The sequence below is a fragment of the Salvia hispanica genome, chromosome 4 (assembly GCF_023119035.1).
Source record: "Salvia hispanica cultivar TCC Black 2014 chromosome 4, UniMelb_Shisp_WGS_1.0, whole genome shotgun sequence".
Taxonomy (NCBI): domain Eukaryota; kingdom Viridiplantae; phylum Streptophyta; class Magnoliopsida; order Lamiales; family Lamiaceae; genus Salvia; species Salvia hispanica.
This window is the reverse complement of record NC_062968.1, coordinates 2,003,074-2,026,082: the sequence shown is the minus strand read 5'-3', so window position 1 is coordinate 2,026,082 and position 23,009 is coordinate 2,003,074. Positions and strand designations below refer to the sequence as shown.

At 38.9% G+C, this 23,009-nt stretch overlaps 3 protein-coding genes across 6 annotated transcripts; 1 reads left to right on the top strand and 2 right to left on the bottom strand.

Annotated features, from left to right (window-relative positions):
- Positions 1–163: 163 nt before the first annotated feature.
- Positions 164–3,866, bottom strand: LOC125218889 (elongation factor 2-like). Of its 2 annotated transcripts, XM_048120681.1 has the most exons (4): positions 3,769–3,866; positions 3,084–3,126; positions 2,912–2,999; positions 164–2,792 (listed from the first exon to the last, which is right to left on the bottom strand). In XM_048120681.1, exons 2-4 carry the CDS (start codon positions 3,084–3,086, stop codon positions 352–354), a joined length of 2,532 nt encoding a protein of 843 aa, XP_047976638.1. In that variant the 5' UTR covers positions 3,087–3,126; positions 3,769–3,866; the 3' UTR covers positions 164–351. The 2 variants fall into 2 exon arrangements, with proteins under 2 accessions (XP_047976638.1, XP_047976639.1); XM_048120682.1 differs by lacking the exon at positions 3,769–3,866 and having other exon boundaries at positions 3,084–3,143.
- A 1,850-nt stretch (positions 3,867–5,716) lies between these two features.
- On the top strand, positions 5,717–8,241 carry LOC125218892. Of its 3 annotated transcripts, XR_007176044.1 has the most exons (5): positions 5,840–6,208; positions 7,092–7,129; positions 7,229–7,452; positions 7,564–7,763; positions 7,852–8,241. XR_007176044.1 is itself a non-coding variant. In XM_048120686.1 (4 exons), exons 1-3 carry the CDS (start codon positions 6,182–6,184, stop codon positions 7,244–7,246), a joined length of 576 nt encoding a protein of 191 aa, XP_047976643.1. In that variant the 5' UTR covers positions 5,717–6,181; the 3' UTR covers positions 7,247–7,452; positions 7,564–8,241. The 3 variants fall into 3 exon arrangements, 1 of the variants encoding a protein (XP_047976643.1); XM_048120686.1 differs by having other exon boundaries at positions 5,717–6,208; positions 6,599–7,129; positions 7,564–8,241; XR_007176043.1 differs by having other exon boundaries at positions 5,843–7,129.
- Positions 8,242–18,311: 10,070 nt separating this feature from the next.
- On the bottom strand, positions 18,312–22,048 carry LOC125218890 (elongation factor 2). Its single transcript, XM_048120684.1, has 4 exons — positions 21,946–22,048; positions 21,249–21,292; positions 21,073–21,160; positions 18,312–20,952 (listed from the first exon to the last, which is right to left on the bottom strand). The coding sequence occupies exons 2-4, from the start codon at positions 21,249–21,251 to the stop codon at positions 18,512–18,514; spliced, it is 2,532 nt and encodes an 843-aa protein (XP_047976641.1). The 5' UTR covers positions 21,252–21,292; positions 21,946–22,048; the 3' UTR covers positions 18,312–18,511.
- Between the last annotated feature and the right edge of the window lie 961 nt (positions 22,049–23,009).

The window sequence follows — 23,009 nt, the reverse complement described above, 5'->3', positions numbered from 1 at the left end:
GGAACAATTTGAGCTGAGGATGGACAATTTGAGTCAATGTTAGGCAAAACATGTTTAAATCCCTATTGGTAATCGACACATACAAGACAGGAAAAAAAAAAAGGCAAAATACTTATATAACAAAGTGAAATTGAAGAATTAGAGCAAATGAACCAGATGAGAGTGAAAATTTGAAAGTAGGAGTATCACATAAACAGAAAACACTCAATAACAAAATCCTGACGCAACTCGTTCATCATAGTACATTAAAAAAGGGTACAAAACCACTAGCAACAAAATTAGGTAACGAAGCCACAAAGGGCACATAACTGACAAAGTTCGGACAAACACAAAATTTAACAGCACAGCAACTCACAGCCTGTCCTCAAACTCGGACAGAGGAGTCATGTTCTCCTTCAAACCCTTCCTCTTGCGAATATCAGTGACGAGGGTTGAAGCCTGGGTACCTGGTTCAAGAGGATCCGAAGCCATCATCTCCCAGTGATCAAACACGCACTGCGGGAACGCCTGCCCAGAGGTTGCAGCTCTAAGGGTACTTGAGAAACCAAAGGATTCGATAACTGGAAGGTACGCCTTGATGTTGTAGAGAGGAGTGCCTGGCCTCTGCATTTCCTCGAACACATGACCACGCTTCTGATTCAGCACACTGTAGATTCCACCAAGAGCTTGCTCAGGTGCCTGGATCTCGACAAGGTACACGGGCTCCAAAAGACGAGGCTTGGCTGTAAGCTGGGAGGCATAGATGACCCTCCTCGCAGTGGGAATAACCTGCCCACCACCTCTGTGAATAGCATCAGCGTGAAGAACTACATCACAAACCTCGTAGCAAATGCCTCGCATGTTTTCTTCAGCCAGTGCACCTTCCTTAGACGCCCATTGGAAACCAGCAACAACAGAGTCCTTGATTTCATTCAGGTACTGCACTCCCTTACACATATCCACGACCATGTTGGGACCAGTCGTTTCAGGACCAAAGCACCAAATTTTCTTAGCAAGCTCCTTGTCCCACCCAAATTCCTCTGCCAAGATCTTTGACCGAATCTTGGGATCATCCCTTGGCCCAATGCGCCCATCATCGATGGCCTCAGCCAAACCCTCTTCCATTGGTCTTGCTTCCATGTACAGCCTGTTGTGCTTGTTAGGTGATTTGCTCATAACTGTACGGCACGACCTCTCCAGGACCGTCTCACGGAATGAAACAACAGGATCAGATTTTATAATCTCAGCACCGCCCATAAAATCATCCTGCAAGTCCTTCAAACAGATCTCAAGATGCAGCTCTCCAGCCCCAGCAACAATATGCTCACCGGATTCCTCCATGGTACAGACAACCATAGGGTCAGATTTGGCCAAACGCTTCAGACCTTCAACAAGCTTTGGTAGGTCAGATGCAACCTTGCACTGCACAGCAACACGAACCACAGGTGAGACAGAGAACTTCATCGCTTTGATTGGATGAGCATCTACTTCTTTCTCGTTTGTCAGGGTAGCATTCTTGGTGATGAACTGATCAAGACCAACCAAAGCCACTGTGTTACCACAAGGCACATCTTCCACTGTTTCCTGCTTCTTACCCATCCAGATAACAGTTCTCTGAACACTCTTGGTGTACAAGTCCTTTTTCTCACCAGGAACATAGTTCGGGCCCATGATTCTGACCTTCAAACCAGTTGAGACTTTCCCAGCAAACACACGGCCAAAAGCAAAGAACCTGCCTTTGTCAGAGGCTGGAATCATCTTAGATACGTATAGCATGAGAGGACCATCAGGATCACAGTTCCTGATGGCAGTTGCATACTGATCATCAAGAGGTCCCTCGTACAGGTTCTCGACACGATACTTTTGAGCTGTGGCGGGTGAGGGAAGATGGAATATCATCATCTCCAACAGAGCAGAGCTGGCAGGAAGCCATGTTTGCATAACACGCTTCATCAAAGCTTTCCCCATCAAATCCTTCTCGTCAGACTTCATCGTGATGCCAAGCTTCTGCAACATTGGCCACAGCTTGTCTTTCTGGTCATTCATGCAGGTGTTGATGATCATCTTTATAGGTTCATAGCAGAACTGAACAAAACCACGTTTGCAGGTGGCGGATCCAGTAGGCTTGGTGGTCCACTTCTTAGTGGCTGGGTCAAAGAAATTCTCTCCCCAAAGCCTTTCCATCATCTTGGACTCATCAACACCAAACTTGGCTGCGTACATCTTAGCAAAGTTTGTCAAAGTAAAAGCCCAACCGTGCAGACCAGCAGAAAAGGCAACAGTCCCCTTCTCTGGGTAAACCTGAACATCACCAAGCAACGGATCCTCATATGTGGCCATGATGACATTGGCATTTTCAATAACCCTCTGGAATGTCTGATATGCTTCCTCTCCGTCCACTTGGAGTTCAAGGAAACATCTGTCCATCTTGTTAACAGTCAAGACGGGCCTAATTCTTTCACCAAGTGCCTGTCGAAGGACAGTCTCGGTCTGTACGCACACGCCTTCAACACAGTCCACCACCACAAGAGCACCATCAGTGATACGGAGTGCGGCAGTCACTTCAGAAGAGAAATCAACGTGCCCGGGCGAATCAATAAGATTGATGAGGTAATCGTTCTTGTGGCGCTCTCCCTTATAACTCTTCAAGGACTCATCACTCATTTGATAGTACAATGAGATACCAGTAGACTTGATAGTGATACCACGTTCAGCTTCATCAGCTCTAGTGTCTGTCATCCTGACATCCCCAGCAACCTCTTGGGCAATAATTCCAGCAGCAGCAACAAGAGAATCTGTTAGGGTGGACTTTCCTGCAACACCATCCACAAGTTAATATTACTTCTTTCTTACTAGAGGATCATACCAGGCAATTCATTCAAAATACAGATGCTTGTACAAAAAAATTGTATCAATACTAAGGCTTGCTTACCATGATCAACATGGGCAATAACAGACATGTTACGAATGTTATGCTTGAGGTCCATAATGGCACGGAGCTCATCAGCTGTGAACTTCACCTGCAAACATCAATCATGCATAAAATGTCAGATCGGATCGCTCAACATAAATAGGTTAAAACCAAACTGATTCAATCCACATACCATTTTGATGGATTCCAATAATCTCACGAGTCAGCTAAATTACCTGCAATTAATAACAACAGCTGAGAATCTATTAAAAACAGATATGTACTATATCTTCTCATACAGGCATGTTAGAATACTAACTATCTCCAATGATCATAAATTTAATATTCCTCTATGAGCAGACAAGAAAGTATCAGGTTAATTAATCAAGGTTTATAAATTACTTATATCATGAAATTGTTATGTGAAATGCACCAATTACATGTGAAGAAAATCGATCAATTTGTGTAAAGAAAGCTAGTCAGATTCAGAATACATAGCCGAATCTGACATTCACGCATTCAATGAATAAAACGACGAAACCTAAATCAAATAAAACGATGACTAACCCAATAGTTTCAACTTATGCAATTACAGAAATTGCAATCAAACATCATGATGTCCAAGTACAACTAACAAATCCCTAATCTAGATGAAAAGCAAGCAACAATCTTCAAATAGATAATCAATATACATATCATCGAAAAACATAGCAAACGGATATTTTAGCATCGAATTCACCTTGCACACAAAATCAAAGTAACTGATCCAATAAAATCGAAGTAATGATTGATTTGGTCGAATTCAACCAGATTATAGTAACAGGATATGCTATACAGTAAAAATCCGAAATAAAAAGGATGAGAGAGATGAAACTTACTTGAGATGAGAGGGGAAATGAGCTCTAGCGGCAGCAGAGGAGAGCAGACCACTAGAGATTTAAAGTGTGCGACGAAGGCCTTCGTCAAACCCTAATATAAGTTATAAATTTCACTCACCTCCCTCAATTATATCGAATTTAGGAAACTATACTTTTCATAATTGCTATAATAGCCCTTCCTTAAAATAAATAATGAAATATTTATAAAATTGTAGATATGGTTTAATTAGGAGTACAAATTTTCTGGTTTTTGTGAAATATTTAAAGGAATTGAATCAAACCAACAAAATTAGTCTCACATTAACTTTGGAAGAAAAAGAATTGAGGATATGCTTGTTTAATGTTAATTTGATCCTTCATTTTAAAATTTTGGTTTTTTTTAAGAAGAGAATGAAAGTAACAAGAGTACATTTTGTAACTTTTGAAAAATTCAGTATGTAAATTTTTTTAATTTCAGGATCTATGCATATTTAGGTAAATAATACTCCTTGTTTTTATTGTTTAATAATCTATCATAATAATAATAATATAAATTAATAGCTAATTAATAAAAAATCACATCTTCTTTCACAAAATTTTAAACAAATATACGTGTTAAATGCTTTTGTATAGCTATTTACATTAAATCTAGGTGAATTTAAACACTAAAAACTAGAAAAATAAAAATGGTAGTGGTTTAACTCGTGTGTTGAGAATCCCTATCTGCATATCATATACGCTTATAAATAAATCAATATAGTACGTTTTCTCCATACAAGTTACAAATACTAGTAGCATAATACGTTACACCATGAATACAAGAGATTAAGCTTACGTAGCAATAAATAATCAAACTACGAATCATTTTCATAATCAAACTACATATCATTTTCAGCCAATAGAATAGATGCATCCCTCAAACTAAATAAATAACACACATTAGCTTGCTTTCTATACCAAAGTAAATAAATAAAACACATCTAACTGAACCATATCATAACCAACTAAAGTGATCAAACAATTGGGATATTATCAAAATCCATGAAAAATCACTTTATGGACAAAAAAATTGAAAATTGAAAATTGAAAATCGGTAATACGCAATAACGAATAAGAGCCTATGAAACACTTACGGGTCAAGTTGAAGATAGAGATGTGATGAGTTAGAAGGTTGCTCGCCTTGTCTGTAATTTTATGCTTGGTGTCCAAGTTCTTTAGTGTGTATTTAAATAAATGATTTGGAAGGTAGAGTTTTATAGCCACTCGTACTAATTTTATGCTTGATGCCCAAGTTTTTTCATTGTATATTTTAAGAAAAGATTTTGAATGTTGACCCTTTGAGAACATAATAATTTGGACTTATAAAATTTCAAAGGATTGGCAATAATTAATGACAAAATATACATGATTTAATTGATAATTTTTTTGGTTTGATCACGGTTGTATCGAACCCGCTTTTGGTCGAATCTTTTGTTCGACTGAATTTGTGATTGAAGGCCGAAATTCTCCAAGCATATAGCAAGGTTTGAACCCGTAACTTTAAGGTCACTACAGCTCAGCAGTACTAACTGTGCTATAATCCATTAGTATTTAATTGGTTTTTTTCACGAAGGCTATTTTTTGAGATGAATGCCAAAAAAATATGCATGTTGTATGAATAACAAAAATTATTAAATATATTACACACTCTTCAAATAATCAATCACATACATCTCGAAAACCTTCTCTTCCTTATGTGTTTTGGTTCTTTTCTTTCATATTATTAGTTAGGACATATTCACTCTGGAACAATTAGCCAATTTTTAGGTCAATTCTTGGTATTATGATTGTTCATAGTAAACTAATTAATTGTTGGGGGCCTCCCAAATAGCAGAGGGCTGCACTGTAGAAAAGAATTGGGGAGAATTGGGGGAGCATTAAATCTTTCAAATATGTAAGAATTGGGTTTGCATTGAAAACTCCACTAAGGGGTGGTTTGGTTGGCATGGTAGGCATAGATAAGAGGCCTTTTCTAATCTATCTCCATACTTTGGTTGCCATGTTAGCCTACCTCATGAACCCGGTATAAAAATATTGACCCGCTTGCAATTAAGATACGTATCTACCCAACTGGAGAATAGACTAACCACACTTTTTCTTGGTATAGAGCACTATCTGATTTTTCAGAAAGTACACAGATCACCATAGTTACAAATTATACGCCTCAGTCCCTTCTCCATTTATCACATTCTCCTCCCCTCTTCGCCAAATTCAGCCAAATCCGTCGGCGCCACACAATTTCTTCCTCCAATGACTAATCGATTGAGCTGCCGCTTGTTACGCGGAGATTAATCGATTAATCGGCCGCTTGTTACGCTTATTTTGGTCTGAACATCAATTTCACTGCCGTCAATTGCGTTCAGTTCGGAGGATACCAATTGACTCTGGATTCTCCATGGGTAACGAAGACGAAGGTCGCAAGGTAGGTGTACCACAACGGGCCGACTTTTACATCTTGCCATGGTTGTCGATTTGAAACGACTCTACTGAATGTAAATTGAGATTTATTATACCCAGATGGAGTGTTGAGTTTGTAATTGGTGAGATTTATGTTTGCTCTTCCTGTAATCTATTTGTTGGTGTGTTCGTACTCTCCCCAAAACAAAGGTATGAATTGAAAAATATTATGCAATTATTGATATAATGATGTTAATAATAGAAAATAATTGAATCTTAAGATGATATTGCAATTCTATTTTTGTGTTTATAGAATAAAATTCTTCCTTCATATACAATTTTTGATGTTTGATTTTGCCAGCTTTTTACCTTGCTCATGTTCAATCACACGCATATTCTATTCTCCTCCATTTAGGTTGTGCATAGGTGTCACGAAACGACTACTGTGATGATTTTGATTGATCAAATTATAAGGAATCAGCAAATAAATCTTTTGTTGATAGCTTTGACGCTAAAAATGCTTGGTCCTAGGATCTGTAAGAGGAAACGCTCAATTAGAGGTGACCAATGGGAACTGCTTGATAGAATACCTGACCATGTTAAGTATTTAGATAGGCTAGTGCGTGTCTCAGACCGGTCATGCATTGATAATTTACGGATGGATAGAAATACTTTTGGGCGTTTGTGTCGTCTTCTCCGTGGCCGTGCCGGCTTAATTGACCAGAAATTTGTTACTGTCGAGGAACAAGTAGCCATGTTCTTATGTGTTCTATCTCACCATAAGAAACTTCGAGTAGTATGTTATGATTTCATGCGATCTTCCCAAACTGTGTCACGCTACGTACACATTGTGTTTCGTGGAGTGCTTACTCTTCATAATTTGTTTTTGGTGAAACCCACGGCTGTAGGCGATGACTGCACGGACCGACGTTGGAAGTGGTTTAAGGTGTGCTTACTCGATCCATATATGTTTTGTTATAATTGAATTCTTTTTAGGCCGAATAAATATGAATGTTTATTTTCTTTTGTAAATATCTTACTCAAGGGTGCCTTGGAGCTCTAGACGGGACATATATCAATGTTCGGGTGCCTATTGCAGACACACCGTGTTACCGCAATAGGAAAGGTCATATCACAACCAACACACTTGCCGTTTGTGACCCACAATTCCGATTCATTTATATCCTACTTGGATGAGAGGGATCTGCTGGGATTCACGGATTTTATGCGAAGCGATTAGCCGACCACTTGGCCTTAAATTGCCTAAAGGTAACAATTGTGTGTCACTTTGACAGAATTATTTGTATTACTTATTTGGTACATTATTCTTCATATCAATGCAATTATTTATGCACACCTTGTTGTTTTATTGTTCATTAGGTAAATATTATCTCTGTGATAGTGGGTACTCAAATAGTGATGGATTTATGACCCCGTTCAAGGGAGTTCGCTATCATTTGAAGGAGTGGGGCCCTGGTAGCCAAGCCCCGCAGACGACGGAGGAGTTGTTTAACTTGAGGCACGCAAAGACAAGGAATGTAATAGAGCGCTCTTTTGCGCCGTGCTGAAGATGCGATGAGGTATACTCCGCTGTGCAAGTTTCTACCCAATAGAGATCCAAACCAGCCTTATTATTGCATGTTTCTTACTTCACAATTTCATACGTAGCCAAATAGAGGTCGATCCGATTGAGACTGAGCTGAGCAGTCAAAATGAAGATGGCAACGAGAGTGATAATGATGAGGTGCTTGGTGAACATATCACTTGTGTTGAGCCAACAACAGCGTGGAATAAGAAAAGATATGATCTAGCTAGAGAAATATGGGCTGAGCGACAGAATATATAATTTAGAATGTTGTGATCTCTTTGATGTAACCTTAGCACTTCATTTCATTTTCTTGGTATTTCCAACTAAGCTACTCTTTTGTGAACATTTGGTGACCGAGACTTGAATTTTTTTTAAGTTGTTGACATTTTCAGCTCTTGATTGTAACCTGTAGGGCTGTTTTAAGATGCCATTTTCATATGTTATTTTAATCTATTACTGAAATTTGTGAATTGATTTGTTTACAATTTCTAATTGGTGAAATGATTTATTTACTATTTTTGAAGAGGCCGAGAGAAATCTGTGTTTGCACAAAGAAAAATTATGGAAAGAACAAACAGGGAATTGTGAGGCGGCATGGAGAAGAAAGATGAATAGGGTATAGAAAAGATTTATTTTTTTATTCAAGGTATGTATCTGAGCTAATCAAAATAGCATTTTATTTATTTTATTTTCCCTAGCATATATATATATATATGTATTCCAAGGATTGTATTCAATGTAGAACCAATTTTAATGACCGAACTAGAGAACAAATCTTGTCCACCCATTTTTATAATATTATGGTCATAATTAATTATCTCAAATATTATTAAATATTGTCTACATATAATATAATATTATGCAAGTAACGTGTGGGGGCTTATTTTGCAATTGTAACTTTGACAGTTATTTTGTTTTCCTTGATTTCAGACAAGTTAATATGGCAATGATTTTCACACGATTCTACTGCACTCTTCATTTGCAATTCAATCTTCTAATATATTCACACATGTTAATATGATAATGATATTCACACAATTCTAATCAACTCTTCATTTGCCATTGAATCTGCTAATTTGCACAGTTCAATCTCTCTATATAAACTAATCCCAATTATATTCATTCGCAATCTTCAACTATCATTTCTTTACTTCTTCGTCTTATTTCGTTGTGTGGATTCTTCAAACAGCTTTACGCCTGGAACGGACTTTACTAGTATATCAATGGACGACTCGAGCAATCCTTCTCACTCAACTGAATTTTCTCCCGAAGCAGGAAACATATGTGGAACTACTTCTACAGAAAATATTAACTACAATCATGGGTCAATATTCGATGAGTTACAATCTCCGGTTGGCGGCTCACTTTTTGATTCTGACTCCGAATCATCCGAGGATGAAGAACTAGAGCTAGGTAGTTGGAATATTTGTTCTGTTAATCGCAGTGAACATTTTTCATATAAAATATATTGATGTATAATTTTGTTCGTAGTAGTGAAATATATTTCACAAAAGTTCATAAAAGTGAATGAACTTTTTTTCTTTTAATCTCAGTGTCATACATCCCTGAATGTCCTATTCACAGCAGCTGCAAGCTCATCAACAAACTTCCCTTTCTTTTGATGGCCATTAGTCATGATCCTATTTGGCCCTTTAGGCAACCCAAATGTCGCATGCACGTCTTCAGAGATGGAGTATGCCACGTTGATACTTCACGCCGCAACTGTCTTGATCAAAGGCATGAATTATTTCATACGCGAGTTTATGTGGAATTGATGCCACCTTGTAGTGTACTAGGTGGCTGAACCCCATTTCTTCTACGGAAGCCATCTGCTCATCATTTAGCACCTCCATCATTTTGACGAACTGTCTGGGGCTTCTCTTTAAGCATAGACTCTCAACTTCATCATCAGAATTTGTTGATTTGATGGGCTGTCCAGATGACTGCTTAGCAGCTTCCTTTCTCTGTTTCTTCCCTTTTCCTCTAGCTTTTGTTGAGTCTTTATCAGCTTCCCCAACAAACTCTTCATCCATTGTTCTGTTTCGCTTCGATCCTAAAATAAGGATTTATTGTCAGTATGGATAATCATACAGAACGTATTACACTTATAATTTAATAAAACACACCTTTGGAATTATCGGGTCCTGAAGTAGGATCATTGTTTCCATCATTGTTTTTATTGCCCTTGCCTTTCTGTACTATGTCGTTGTTCTGTTTTGACTTCCTTTCTTTATTAGCTCGTTCTCGATCAACTTTTGAAGCTCATGAAAGTATCAGATAATAAACAATAATATGAAACCACTCCATTCCCAAAATGCATATATGCCATTTAGGAGATACTTCAGCTTATTAAATAATTAATTCAGCATTACATGCAATCTACGCATCTAAAATTTGGTATAACAATCGATTGCCTGCCTAACCTTCTATTTGTGGTGTAATTATCTTATGCGGGTTCGTCCTTGCTGTATCATTTCCACCACATACTAACGAGCCACCCGTTTTCATCATTTCTACCATACAAAAACACATTATTCAATTGAATGCACAAATTTCACATTTTGTACTTAAAAAACAAACAAGAAATGTCTCGTGATTCAAACCTTTTAGCACGCTGACCGGCATACAAGAATGAAGTAATTTCTTAACCTTCTCTTGTCGATCATTTACAGATTTTCCTTTTTTACTGTCAGCAGCAATCTCCTTACTAGATGCAGCTATTGTTTTCTCTATGCACAACAAGTTCAAATAAAAAAACATACATAATGAATCAAATGCATAGAATGGATTGATCTTAGAGATCAAATAATCATTTCATATCATCATACAATCACATGTATTCATCTTATTCACACAATTTTTATGACCTATACATAAAAAGGGATTAGAACCAATTCATCTTAAAATGAAAACACTTCATACATCACACACATAAATCATTCACAAAACCACCAAACGACACAAATCAGAAATAAATACTTCATCAGAAGTAGAAACGACTTCATTTTATAATTAAATAACTTCAGCTAAATCATTCTCATTTTCATCCAATAAATACTTCAGCTGATGTTCAAAATACTTCACCGAATAACTTCATAACTTCAGCTAAATCATTCTCATTTTCATCCAATAAATACTTCAGCTGATATTCAAAATACTTCATCGAATAACTTCATTACTTCAGTTACATCATACCATACTTTATTCGATTGACCGATGCTTGAACGAAAAAAACGAACACTTTAATGAACTAAAATCAAACAAAAAAGTGTGGACCAAAATTAAAATTCCTGAATTGTGGATGGCTCACCAGAACGGTTTGGTTGGATTTGATTTGCGGTGGACATGGGTTTGTTATTAGGAGGGCGTCCCGGTTTACTTTTTCCAATTGAATGCAGTTGTACTAGGTTGAAGTAAAACGAGAATCGGAAAACACAAAATCAGAAAACAAAACAAGAATTTGAAAACACAAATTCAGAAAACATAAAGGATGAACTAAATTACCATATGGCCTTAACTTTACCCATTAAAACGAGAATCAGAAAACATAAAGGATGAACTAAATTACCATATGCGCTGAAATTATTTGAAGCAAAATGAGAATTTGAAAACACAAAATCTAAACAAAATTAACAAATGCTTTCAACTCACCGACACCAGATGAAGTTTTGGAGCGCAACATCCTCTCATCTAAAACCAAAATTTTTGAGGTTAGGTTGTAAGGTTTTCGTACAATGGTAAAAATGGTGGAGAAAACAAATACCGTTCAGTTTTCCAGTTCTTGTCTCCACCATGTTGAAATTACACAGATAAGCTGTGGTGGAGAATGCCGAGTGAAGGAATTAATCGGTGAATGGGTGAAGATAATGGGAGTAAGACACGCCACGTTAGGGGAGAAGAGAGTGGGAGGAAGATGAAACGTTGAGCGGGAAGAGTGAAAGGGTAACTTTTCGTTTCACCCTAATACAACCTCCCTTGATTTACGTAAGATTCATTTTTACCCAGTTACACTCATTTACAAAATGACTAAGATGCCCTTTGGCTGAACAATTTAATTCATAGTATGAAATACGAATTTAAGATGTAGGAGATCTAATCTCATCCACTAAATTAAAATCCAATGGCTAATATTTAGTCTCTAGTTCTACACTAAGAAGGTGTTGTGGGAATAAGGGGACCCTGTATTCCAATACTCTAATATATTGAAGATATTTTCGGCACATAGAGTATATGAAATTGATAGTGACAAATAAGATTAAATCACTTAAGCTCCAAAATATTGTGATTTAATATAATTCACACTTTCAGAATGTATATCAATGCCCCGATGAAATTTCTTCGAACAAGTCCCTTGCTTGCTTCATGCCGCTTATGAAGCAGTTATATTCGTCACCCAAAGGGTCTTCGTGTGCATCGTGGAGTCCGTCCCCTACTTCCCGCAAAACAGCCCCTTAGCGGTTTGATTTACTACGAATATCTATCGTCCCTCTATTATCTTTCCTTCTTTTTTTCGCATTCTATGTTTTATGGTCGGTCAGTTCTATGTTTTGGATGTATGATGCAAGCTGGCCAGTTCTATGTTTTGGATGTATCATGCAAGGTAGTGGCCTCCAAAGTAGGGACAATTGTTGTCTATTTGTTAGTGTCTTCAATGTGTATGTTTGAACCATGTTGTATGGAGTGTTATCTTCAATAAGATTTATGCTTTAATGAGGGATGTTATCTTCAATGGGATGTATGCTTTAGTGAGCAGCCGAAATGGTCAAACAAAGTATGAGATTTCATTAAAGAAACAAATCCAGCATGCACGCTTTGGTAAATCTTGGAGTAAAACATTTTTTTTCAGCAACGTAGCCGACTAAATGGAGCATCAACAATAATTGAACTCATCATTAGTAAGTAATGAAGTTAAATGACATATTTTTTGGCCAAATTATGGGCCTCTGCTTATGAAATCAACAATAGGATGGTATCAAATACACAAGACATAATGAAATCAACACACAGAGTCATAATGCATAAGTCATCCCAAAATACATATATGGTTCTGACAAACTTAAGATATCCAAATACTACTACAAAAGATTACATATGTCTTCAACCGGGATTTTCAAAAGCCAAGTTTAATATGAAGAATAGTAATTTCTTCCTAATATGTGAAAGTCCTTCGCAGAATAGATACGCGAATAGGTAAAACTTAAGCAAAAACTAATACCCGGTATACATTAATATAATGCATTGATTGCTCAAAGTTTCCCATCAATTTCCAAGAGGTCAAACACAAACGCGGGACAAGCAATCTCTGACAATCCCCTAAAGAGATCCATAATCTCGGGCTCCTTCACTAGCTTCTTCGAAATGTAGAATTGTTGTTTCAAAGTAAGACCCGGTATACCTTGCATTTGGTCGAAAATTTCAGCCCTCTTTGTACTAAGATCGAAATCATACACAATCCTAGTTGAAATCTCTTTTAGGCGCTCATTTGTGTCCTCATGAATACGGGTCATCAGTGTAATGATTCCGTCCAGTTTGTCGTCCATCTTCCTTTTCTTGAGGATTTTCTTCAATGGTTTTGGGGTAGGGGTAGCGCCCTGAGTAACAGACCTGTTCTCGTCAACCATCTCAGGGAGAAAACTTTCAGGGAAGACTTCGTCTGGGAATAGCTCGTCAAGTGTCATGTGCTGCGAACTAACACCGTCCTCACCCTGTTCAGCTTTGTTGCCATAGGGCTTGGCAGCCGCATCCCCAACATCTATAATTTTTGCTCCATCAGCCCGATCCTTACCGAATATCTCCTTCCAATCTTCGATTATTGACCAAGACTTGTTGTGCATATACCGTGCGTTACTATCTTTCTGTCCAAAGTAATTCACATAACAAAATAAGTGTACCAGCTTCAAATATGATACCTAAAATAGGACAAATAATCACAGGGTATGATGCAAACATATATACTCATAAGAACAGGAGACACTATAATTTGAAACAACCTTCATATGAAACAGACAAGGTCACTCTCTACCAGATTGTTTATAAATTTTAGTTCAAACCTGCCCAATCTGTGACCACTGCTCATCGTCGCATTCGATTTTGTAGTCACCATCGGAATTGAATCCAACACCACTTCGGTTAATGATGTTCAAGAGCGAAGAATAATTCTTCTTCCAAGTTGAGACCTTCGAGTAGATGTGGGGTTGAACGCATATATCGGTTTTGGAAAATTCACGCTTGATAACCTCCCTACAACGGACAAGATAACCGGCCCTAAATCCGTTATCGGACTTCCATCCTGCAGTGGTCAGCTTCTTCATTATTGCTATGAGGATCTCTTCCTCGCGCACTGACCAACAACATCGCGACCTGTCGGATTTCACGGACCTTCTACCAGCCAAGTTGATTCCATCGTCGTCCTGGTTACCACCATCTTCCATATTACTACCCATATGTTGGGATGACATTGATGTGCTCTGGTTCTGCACCAGAAAATTTCAAAGTAGTTACCACTTCTTTAGCTTGGTCCATAAATCACAATACTCCGACTATTGAATAACTAATAACCCTCGAACCTTCATTTAGCAGGAAATTGAAATTGCAAACTAACACGACAGCGTACAATTCCAATTTTTGAATCACACAAATGTAAACAATAACATAAATCACGAACAGAAAACCTACCGCCGAGGTTGAAGAAGCCTTCGACCAACTCTGATTTGCGGTATTTGATTTCTATCCCACACTCTCTGCGACAGAGTTTTGTAGTGAGCAGCTGAAGGAGTCGAATTATTAAGGCGGGAGATTTTAATAAATGAGTTTTTTTCATTTTAGGGTTCAGCAAGGATAGAATTGTCAATACAAAATTATAATGATGGTATATTTGTCAAATCGTAATTGAATAAAATAAGAATTTTGCAAACCTAGGTTACTTTCTTAACAACCAAATGGTAGAATGAGAATACACTTTCTGAACTACAATCGGACTCTAAGGCACCTTCTTGTCCCGATTTAAAAGGGGGGGCCCCAGGTTTGCCAACCCCTTTCCAAGGCGCCGGTTTTTTTCCAAATTCTCCAACCTTTGTTGGGCCCCTTTTCTATGGGGGGAGAACCTCGAAATGCAAATTTTCCCGTAACCCCCCAAACCCGGGGGAGGGGGGTTGGATCCTCCAAAATTCGCACATGTTTCATAATCATTAGAACGATTTGGCATCATAGGAGTAATCAAAACCCCGGGGGATCGAGTGCGATCCCCTATGCCGGCCATAAAAATAACCACATGGATTTCCTCCCCGAAAAATCCTTTAAAAAACAAAAAGAAAAAAAAAAAATAAAATAAATAAAATAAAATAAAAATGAAAGCGATTAAAATCCAAAGTAGTAAAATTACCCGGGGTTTTGAAGATATCACCCAAAAGGGAATTGCCCCCGCAACGGCCCCAAAAAACTTGATGCACTTTTTATTTGCACTATAAATACCCCAAGTATACAAGGTGGAAAAAAGTAAAGAAAAGGGTTTTAAAGGGGATTTTTTAAACCGGGGGAAGATGTACACAAAGGTCTATCTTCAAAATTTTAGAACTCAATTACAAACCGGAGAAACAAGAATTTTTGGAAACTTTTAAAAAAAAGAAAAATTAAAAACAAAAAACAACTAAATGCAAGCAAATCACGGGGAGAAAAGATGTAGAGGGGTGGGGTTCCCCGGGGGTTTTCCTTTATGGGTTTTACAAATTCCAAACTACAATACCCCTAAGCAATACTTTGAAAGGACGAGTCACCTAGCTTATGCCTGCAACAAACGTTTATTACTAACATTGGGTTTTTTAATCCTAACACATAACTCCAAAAAACTCCTAAGACCCTTAAAAATCCTCACCCCAATTTAAAGGCGTTTTTAAAGGGCAACCTAGTGTCTACTAAGGGATCTAACCGCTTTGAACTCTATCACAGTTTTTGAAGCAAAATTGTATTGAATCATACATAATTGTATCACTCAATTATTAAGATCAGATTAACTTAGGGAAAAAAACAAAGTAAAACAAAAGATATTGAATAGAAAAAAAGTATAACCAAAAATTGCTACTAAAACATCCCTAAAACCTATGAGTTTAGTTACACATGACCCAATAAAAATAAAAAAAATAGATTGAAGGGGAAAAAAATCCCAACATAAAACTAAAGCAAATAAAACCAGTAGGTTGAATCCTTGTCGTTTTTGATGTTCTTGAAATCCTTCTCCAACTCCTTGCACAATTGAAGTACTCTAGCTTTTGATCTCTATGAATGTGTTTTTCTTGTTGTGTGAAAAAACTCTTTTTGATGAAGCTTGAGGTCCTATTTATAAGGGAAGATTATTCCTCATCATAGAAGGAAAAAGATCTGCAAAATTTAGTAAATCTTGGAGCAAATCTAGGGCTGGTCGGATTAGCCGCCTTTCTCGGCCGGGCCGCACGCACGCTCAGCCGGCGGTCGCCGCGTTCGTCCCGAGACTCGGCCACCCGGCGGACAGTTGGCCTACGGAGGCGCGGCAGACATGTGGGATGAGTACCTCCACATCGGTGAGACGACAGCTCTGGAATGTCTGAAGTTTTTCTGTGAGTGCGTGATAAACATTTTCGGTGAGTAGTTCCTTCGAAGCCCTACTCCCCAAGATTGCCAGAATTTGATGCGAGATGCACGAGGAGCGGCATGGGTTCCCCGAGGATGTTAGGCAAAGATAGATTGTATGCATTGGGAGTGGAAGAACTGTCCCGACCGCTGGAAGGGGGCCTACACGACCGGCTACAAGTCAAAGAATCCCACGATGATCCTCGAGGCCGTAGCTGATTACCGGCTGTGGATCTTGCATGCGTATTTTGGGGTAGCCGGGTCGAACAACGACCTCAACGTCCCGAACTCGTCGTCCCTCTTCAACGAGAAGTGTCAGGGCATCGGTCCAGCCGTCTTATTTGTGGCCAACGGCAACCGGCATGATATGGGCTACTACTTGGCGTATGAGATATACCCTAGGTGGCCTCGTCTTTGTGAAGACGATCAGCACGCAAGTGATGAAAGGAAGGCCTACTTTGCGTAACGACAGGAGTCGGCGCGCAAGGACGTGGAGCGCGCATTTGGTGTGCTCCGGTCCTCGATGGGCGGCAATTAAGGGTCCAACGCGTTTGTGGGATGTCCAATGCGTTTCCCAAATAATGTACGCCTGCATTATCATGCACAACATGATCGTCGAAGACGAAGGCGTACAACCGACTAGTTGGGCCAATGACGATGAAGCCGGTCCAAGTCACGGAACGGCCACCCCTAGCGTACGACGTGGGGTACCTCTCGATGAAGTCGGCCGCCTCAAGGAATATGCCGACATGCGCCAAGTGGATGCTCATATTCAACTCCAAAAGGATATAATTGAAGAGTTGTGGGCACGGAGGACTGCACGACGATAGTTTTTTTTCTTTATTATGTAATTTTTTTTTTATCTATGTACCTTTTTTAATGCAATTAATGAATTTTTCCGTATATATCTCGTAAATTTAATTCTGTAATTTAATCGTAATTTTAATTCCCTAAATGCAGTATTTTTTGAATTATTTTTATTGTGGCTGGCCTATGGCTGGCCTAAATCTGATGTGGCAGGTGAATTTTTAGTGCTGCTGATGTGGCTTGAAGAGAGAGTGGCTGGCCTATGGCTGACCTATTTGCATTGTGGATGCTCTAACATGAAAATGTAGAAAGTATCCACACTTTCCTGTCCTACCCAACCAAGGCAAACAAACGAATCCCAAGAATTGGACTTAGAATGATTTATTGCCCTACCCTTCCACCTCATTTTCTTCTCTCTCCTTTTTGGGAGTGGAGGGGTAAATTTGTCCTTCCATAATTGTATTAGGTCAAAAGTCTTTATTTTAGGTATTTATTTGGGCCAATTCTAGGATACTAAACAATGGGAAAATGAATTATTTATGTGGCTAATTATGACTCAATTCTTTAAAAAATTTAATTCTTCCAAATGTTAGATATGGAAATGTTCTATAGTGAACACGCCCTTAGTGTAAATAGTGAACTATAATAGTCAGAAATATTAAATCTTTTGTATAATTATTTATATATTATAAAAATTATAAAAAATTTAGTGACCAGTAAAGTATAATTAAAATCTAAGGGATAATAATTACTCACTTACATTTTATTATAAAATTAATATATATAAAAATAAGACCCAGCTTCCACTAAACTTTGCAACCAACTTTCTGCCACATTCTTAAAACTCGTTATGGCTCAAAACTCCCCTTGTGTTGGTGGATGGAGGAAGTATAAAGAATACAAAATTAAAACGAACTATTAGTTTATGTATATATATAAAGAAGTTTCATGTTTAATGATGTTTAATCGAATTTGAGAATATGTAGTTTGGTACAAAACGTTCACATTTTCAGCACATCGAGCGCCTATTATTCCAGAACGATGGGCTCGATTGAGTTCACCTCGGCACATATCCGAAATCGATCGAGCTCACCCGACTCCACAGTGAGTAGCACCTTAAGAACACATGCAGTTTTTAATTAAAATGGGCAACTCAAAATTATATTATCACAGACTTTACAGTATTGTAAAGCCGTAATGATAAATAAGTATGTTGAAAGTGATACAATGTACCCTAATAGACAGGAAAAATAGAGAGAATAATCAAAACCGAGTAGCCACAATTAAGGTCCAACAAAAGACGATTAATACAAACTTGATAACAGTCGCCGCTCATAGCCGGTCCTCGAACTCGGACAGAGGAGTCATGTTCTCCTTCAAACCCTTCCTCTTGCGAATATCGGTGACGAGGGTAGACGCCTGGGTACCTGGTTCAAGAGGATCCGAAGCCATCATCTCCCAGTGATCAAACACGCACTGTGGGAACGCCTGCCCAGAGGTTGCAGCTCTCAGAGTACTTGAGAAACCAAAGGACTCAATGACCGGAAGGTACGCCTTGATGTTGTAGAGAGGAGTGCCTGGCCTCTGCATTTCCTCAAACACATGGCCACGCTTCTGATTCAGCACACTGTAGATTCCACCAAGAGCTTGCTCAGGTGCCTGGATCTCAACAAGGTAGACGGGCTCCAAAAGACGAGGCTTGGCTGTAAGCTGGGAGGCATAGATGACCCTCCTTGCAGTGGGAATAACCTGCCCACCACCTCTGTGAATAGCATCAGCATGAAGAACCACATCACAAACCTCGTAGCAAATGCCACGCATGTTTTCTTCAGCCAGTGCACCTTCCTTAGACGCCCATTGGAAACCAGCAACAACAGAGTCCTTGATTTCATTCAGGTACTGCACTCCCTTACACATATCCACGACCATGTTGGGTCCAGTTGTTTCAGGACCGAAGCACCAAATTTTCTTAGCAAGCTCCTTGTCCCACCCAAATTCTTCTGCCAGGATCTTTGACCGAATCTTGGGATCATCCCTTGGGCCAATGCGCCCATCATCGATGGCCTCAGCCAAACCCTCTTCCATTGGTCTTGCTTCCATGTACAGCCTGTTGTGCTTGTTAGGTGATTTGCTCATAACTGTACGGCACGACCTCTCCAGGACCGTCTCACGGAAGGAAACAACGGGATCAGATTTTATAATCTCAGCACCGCCCATGAAATCATCCTGCAAGTCCTTCAAACAGATCTCAAGATGCAACTCTCCAGCCCCAGCAACAATATGCTCACCGGATTCCTCCATGGTACAGACAACCATAGGGTCAGATTTGGCCAAACGCTTCAGACCTTCAACAAGCTTTGGTAGGTCAGACGCAACCTTGCACTGCACAGCAACACGAACCACAGGTGAGACAGAGAACTTCATGGCTTTGATTGGATGAGCATCAACTTCTTTCTCGTTTGTCAAGGTAGCATTCTTGGTGATGAACTGATCAAGACCAACCAAAGCCACTGTGTTACCACAAGGCACATCTTCCACTGTTTCCTGCTTCTTACCCATCCAGATAACAGTTCTCTGAACACTCTTGGTGTACAAGTCCTTTTTCTCACCAGGAATGTAGTTCGGGCCCATGATTCTGACCTTCAAACCAGTTGAGACTTTCCCAGCAAACACACGGCCAAAAGCAAAAAACCTGCCTTTGTCAGAGGCTGGAATCATCTTAGATACGTAGAGCATGAGAGGACCATCAGGATCACAGTTCCTGATAGCAGTTGCATACTGATCATCAAGAGGTCCCTCGTACAGGTTCTCGACACGATACTTTTGAGCTGTGGCGGGTGAGGGAAGATGGAATATCATCATCTCCAACAGAGCAGAGCTGGCAGGAAGCCATGTTTGCATAACACGCTTCATCAAAGCTTTCCCCATCAAATCCTTCTCGTCAGACTTCATCGTTATGCCAAGCTTCTGCAACATAGGCCACAACTTGTCTTTCTGGTCATTCATGCACGTATTGATGATCTGCTTGATGGGTTCATAGCAGAACTGAACAAAACCACGTTTGCAGGTGGCAGATCCAGTAGGCTTGGTGGTCCACTTCTTCGTGGCTGGGTCAAAGAAATTCTCTCCCCAGAGCCTTTCCATCATCTTGGACTCATCAACACCAAACTTGGCTGCGTACATCTTAGCAAAGTTTGTCAAAGTAAAAGCCCAGCCGTGCAGACCAGCAGAAAAGGCAACAGTCCCTTTCTCTGGGTAAACCTGAACATCACCAAGTAACGGATCCTCATATGTGGCCATGATTACATTGGCATTTTCAATAACCCTCTGGAATGTCTGGTATGCTTCCTCTCCGTCCACTTGGAGTTCAAGGAAACATCTGTCCATCTTGTTAACAGTCAAGACGGGCCTAATTCTCTCACCAAGTGCCTGGCGAAGGACAGTCTCGGTCTGGACGCACACACCTTCAACACAGTCCACCACCACAAGAGCACCATCAGTGATACGGAGTGCAGCAGTCACTTCAGAAGAGAAATCAACGTGCCCAGGCGAATCAATAAGATTGATGAGGTAATCGTTCTTGTGGCGCTCTCCCTTATAACTCTTCAAGGACTCATCACTCATTTGATAGTACAATGAGATGCCGGTCGACTTGATGGTGATACCACGTTCAGCTTCATCAGCTCTAGTGTCTGTCATTCTAACATCCCCAGCAACCTCTTGGGCAATAATTCCAGCAGCAGCAACAAGAGAATCTGTTAGTGTGGACTTTCCTGCAACAACAGCACAAGTAAATGTTACTTCAACTTTCATTGTAGAAAATCACACCAGGCAATTCATTCATAATGGAGTTGATTGTAAAAAAAATTGTATGAATAATGCAGCCAGCTTACCATGATCAACATGGGCAATAACAGACATATTACGGATGTTATGCTTGAGGTCCATAATGGCACGAAGCTCATCTGCTGTGAACTTCACCTGCAAAATTGAATTGTGTACTCAGCGTTAGATAATATCACATAATCTGATAAATAGGTTTCAACCACAAGTGATTCCTTCCAAGTACCATTTTGACTGATTCTGGTAGTCTTCACAAATATGACAAATTACCTGCAAGCAGCAACATAAAAATAAATGAGAATCTAAAAGCATGTGACTATGAGATCCTGCTAGCAATGCTCAAACTATCACAAATCACATAAGAATTCTTATATATATGAAACAGTACACAGTCAAAACATAAAAACGAAAAACATTATAAATTTTCAGTCATACACAACTTAGCTGCAGAACACATATGATCATCCTATGAATCAAACGAAGAAACATAATATCAGCCAACAAGCTGCCTAACTGTTAGCCGGTCAAGCATACTAGATCTTGTAACAAAAGAGTAAGTGTGTTTATTTAAGTAAACAGATATACAAAAGTGATTAGTTCATAAGAGAAAGCTAGATGCAGAATCGAAAAAAAATTCTCGATCAACACAAAAATTAAATTCCGGAAGCAGCCGACACTTGATCAAATCAATAGATATCTAGAATATACCGATGAACAGATAAAAAACACATGAGAATTTTTTTCAAAAATCAGAAAAGAACTTGCATCAAATTAAAATATCTGATCTAATAAACTTTAAGCAATAATCCGTTTGCTCAGATTCAAATTAAACCGTAGCCGATAAAATCGAAGCATGAATCAGAACACACACATAAATTTTCTTGTTAATTTAATGAAGAAAAGTAATGATTGAGAAAGCTCACTTGAAATCGGAGGCTGAGGCTGCTGCGAAAAGAGTGTGGGAAGAAGCTGACCAGTGGAGATATAAAGTGCGTGGCCTTGGAGATCCTCAAACCCTAATAAAATGATAAATTGCAGCTAAGGCCCCCGATTATATTTTACTTCCAAACTGAACCCTACACGACTAACTTTCTTGGCTGGCAAGGCAACGGCGATGGACCCAAGTGGGCGATGGACCCGAGTGGCCAATGGCGGATCCAGGAACTAAATATCGTGAATCGAAATCGAATTCGAATCAAACAATAAAAATAATCTTAAAATCGAAACATAATTTAATTAGTGTCAATGAGTACTTTTTTTATGTGAGAACTAACATATAGTTTTTTTTTACCAAAAATTAGAAAATACAAAAATAATGTTTGAAATGTTAAATTATAGAACTAAAATATTTCAAAAAAATTAAAAAATGTTAATTATATTATCATCATTAAATTCAAGTAATGTGCTTAGTTTAAATAAGATAGTTTATTGAAATATAATAGTATACAAATTATTCACCTTCTTATTTGGCTAAAATAGATATCAAAATAATAACTACTACTACTTAGCTTATTTGAAATAAACAAATTAAAAAATAAATTCTCAAGTGATTCAACTAAGCTATTTAAATTTTTAACTAGGTAAATACATGGGAAAAAATGGAATGACTTCTGATTATTGCATCTCAGTCTCTCTCCTTGCCCGCGATAAGCATAAATTAAAAAAAGCTTCTCCTCCCCTCTCTGCATTCACGCTGGCTACCTCCATTGTTCCACCTATGTATTGTCGTTGCATCACCGCTCATCTTTTGGTCAGTCTCGTTGTCATCTCTCTCTGCATGAAATAGGGGCGGATTCATGAATGTCGTAGGGTTGGAGGTAGCTTTCCAGCGGCACTCTGGGGACGGTGGTGGGGGTGGCCGACCCCATCCAACCCCACCTAGATCCACCGCTGCATGTGGGATCGGATGGGGTCGACCAATCCAGTATTGGACAAAAGGGTACAATTGTATCCCAAATAAATAAGTCTTTACATTACTCCCTTCGTT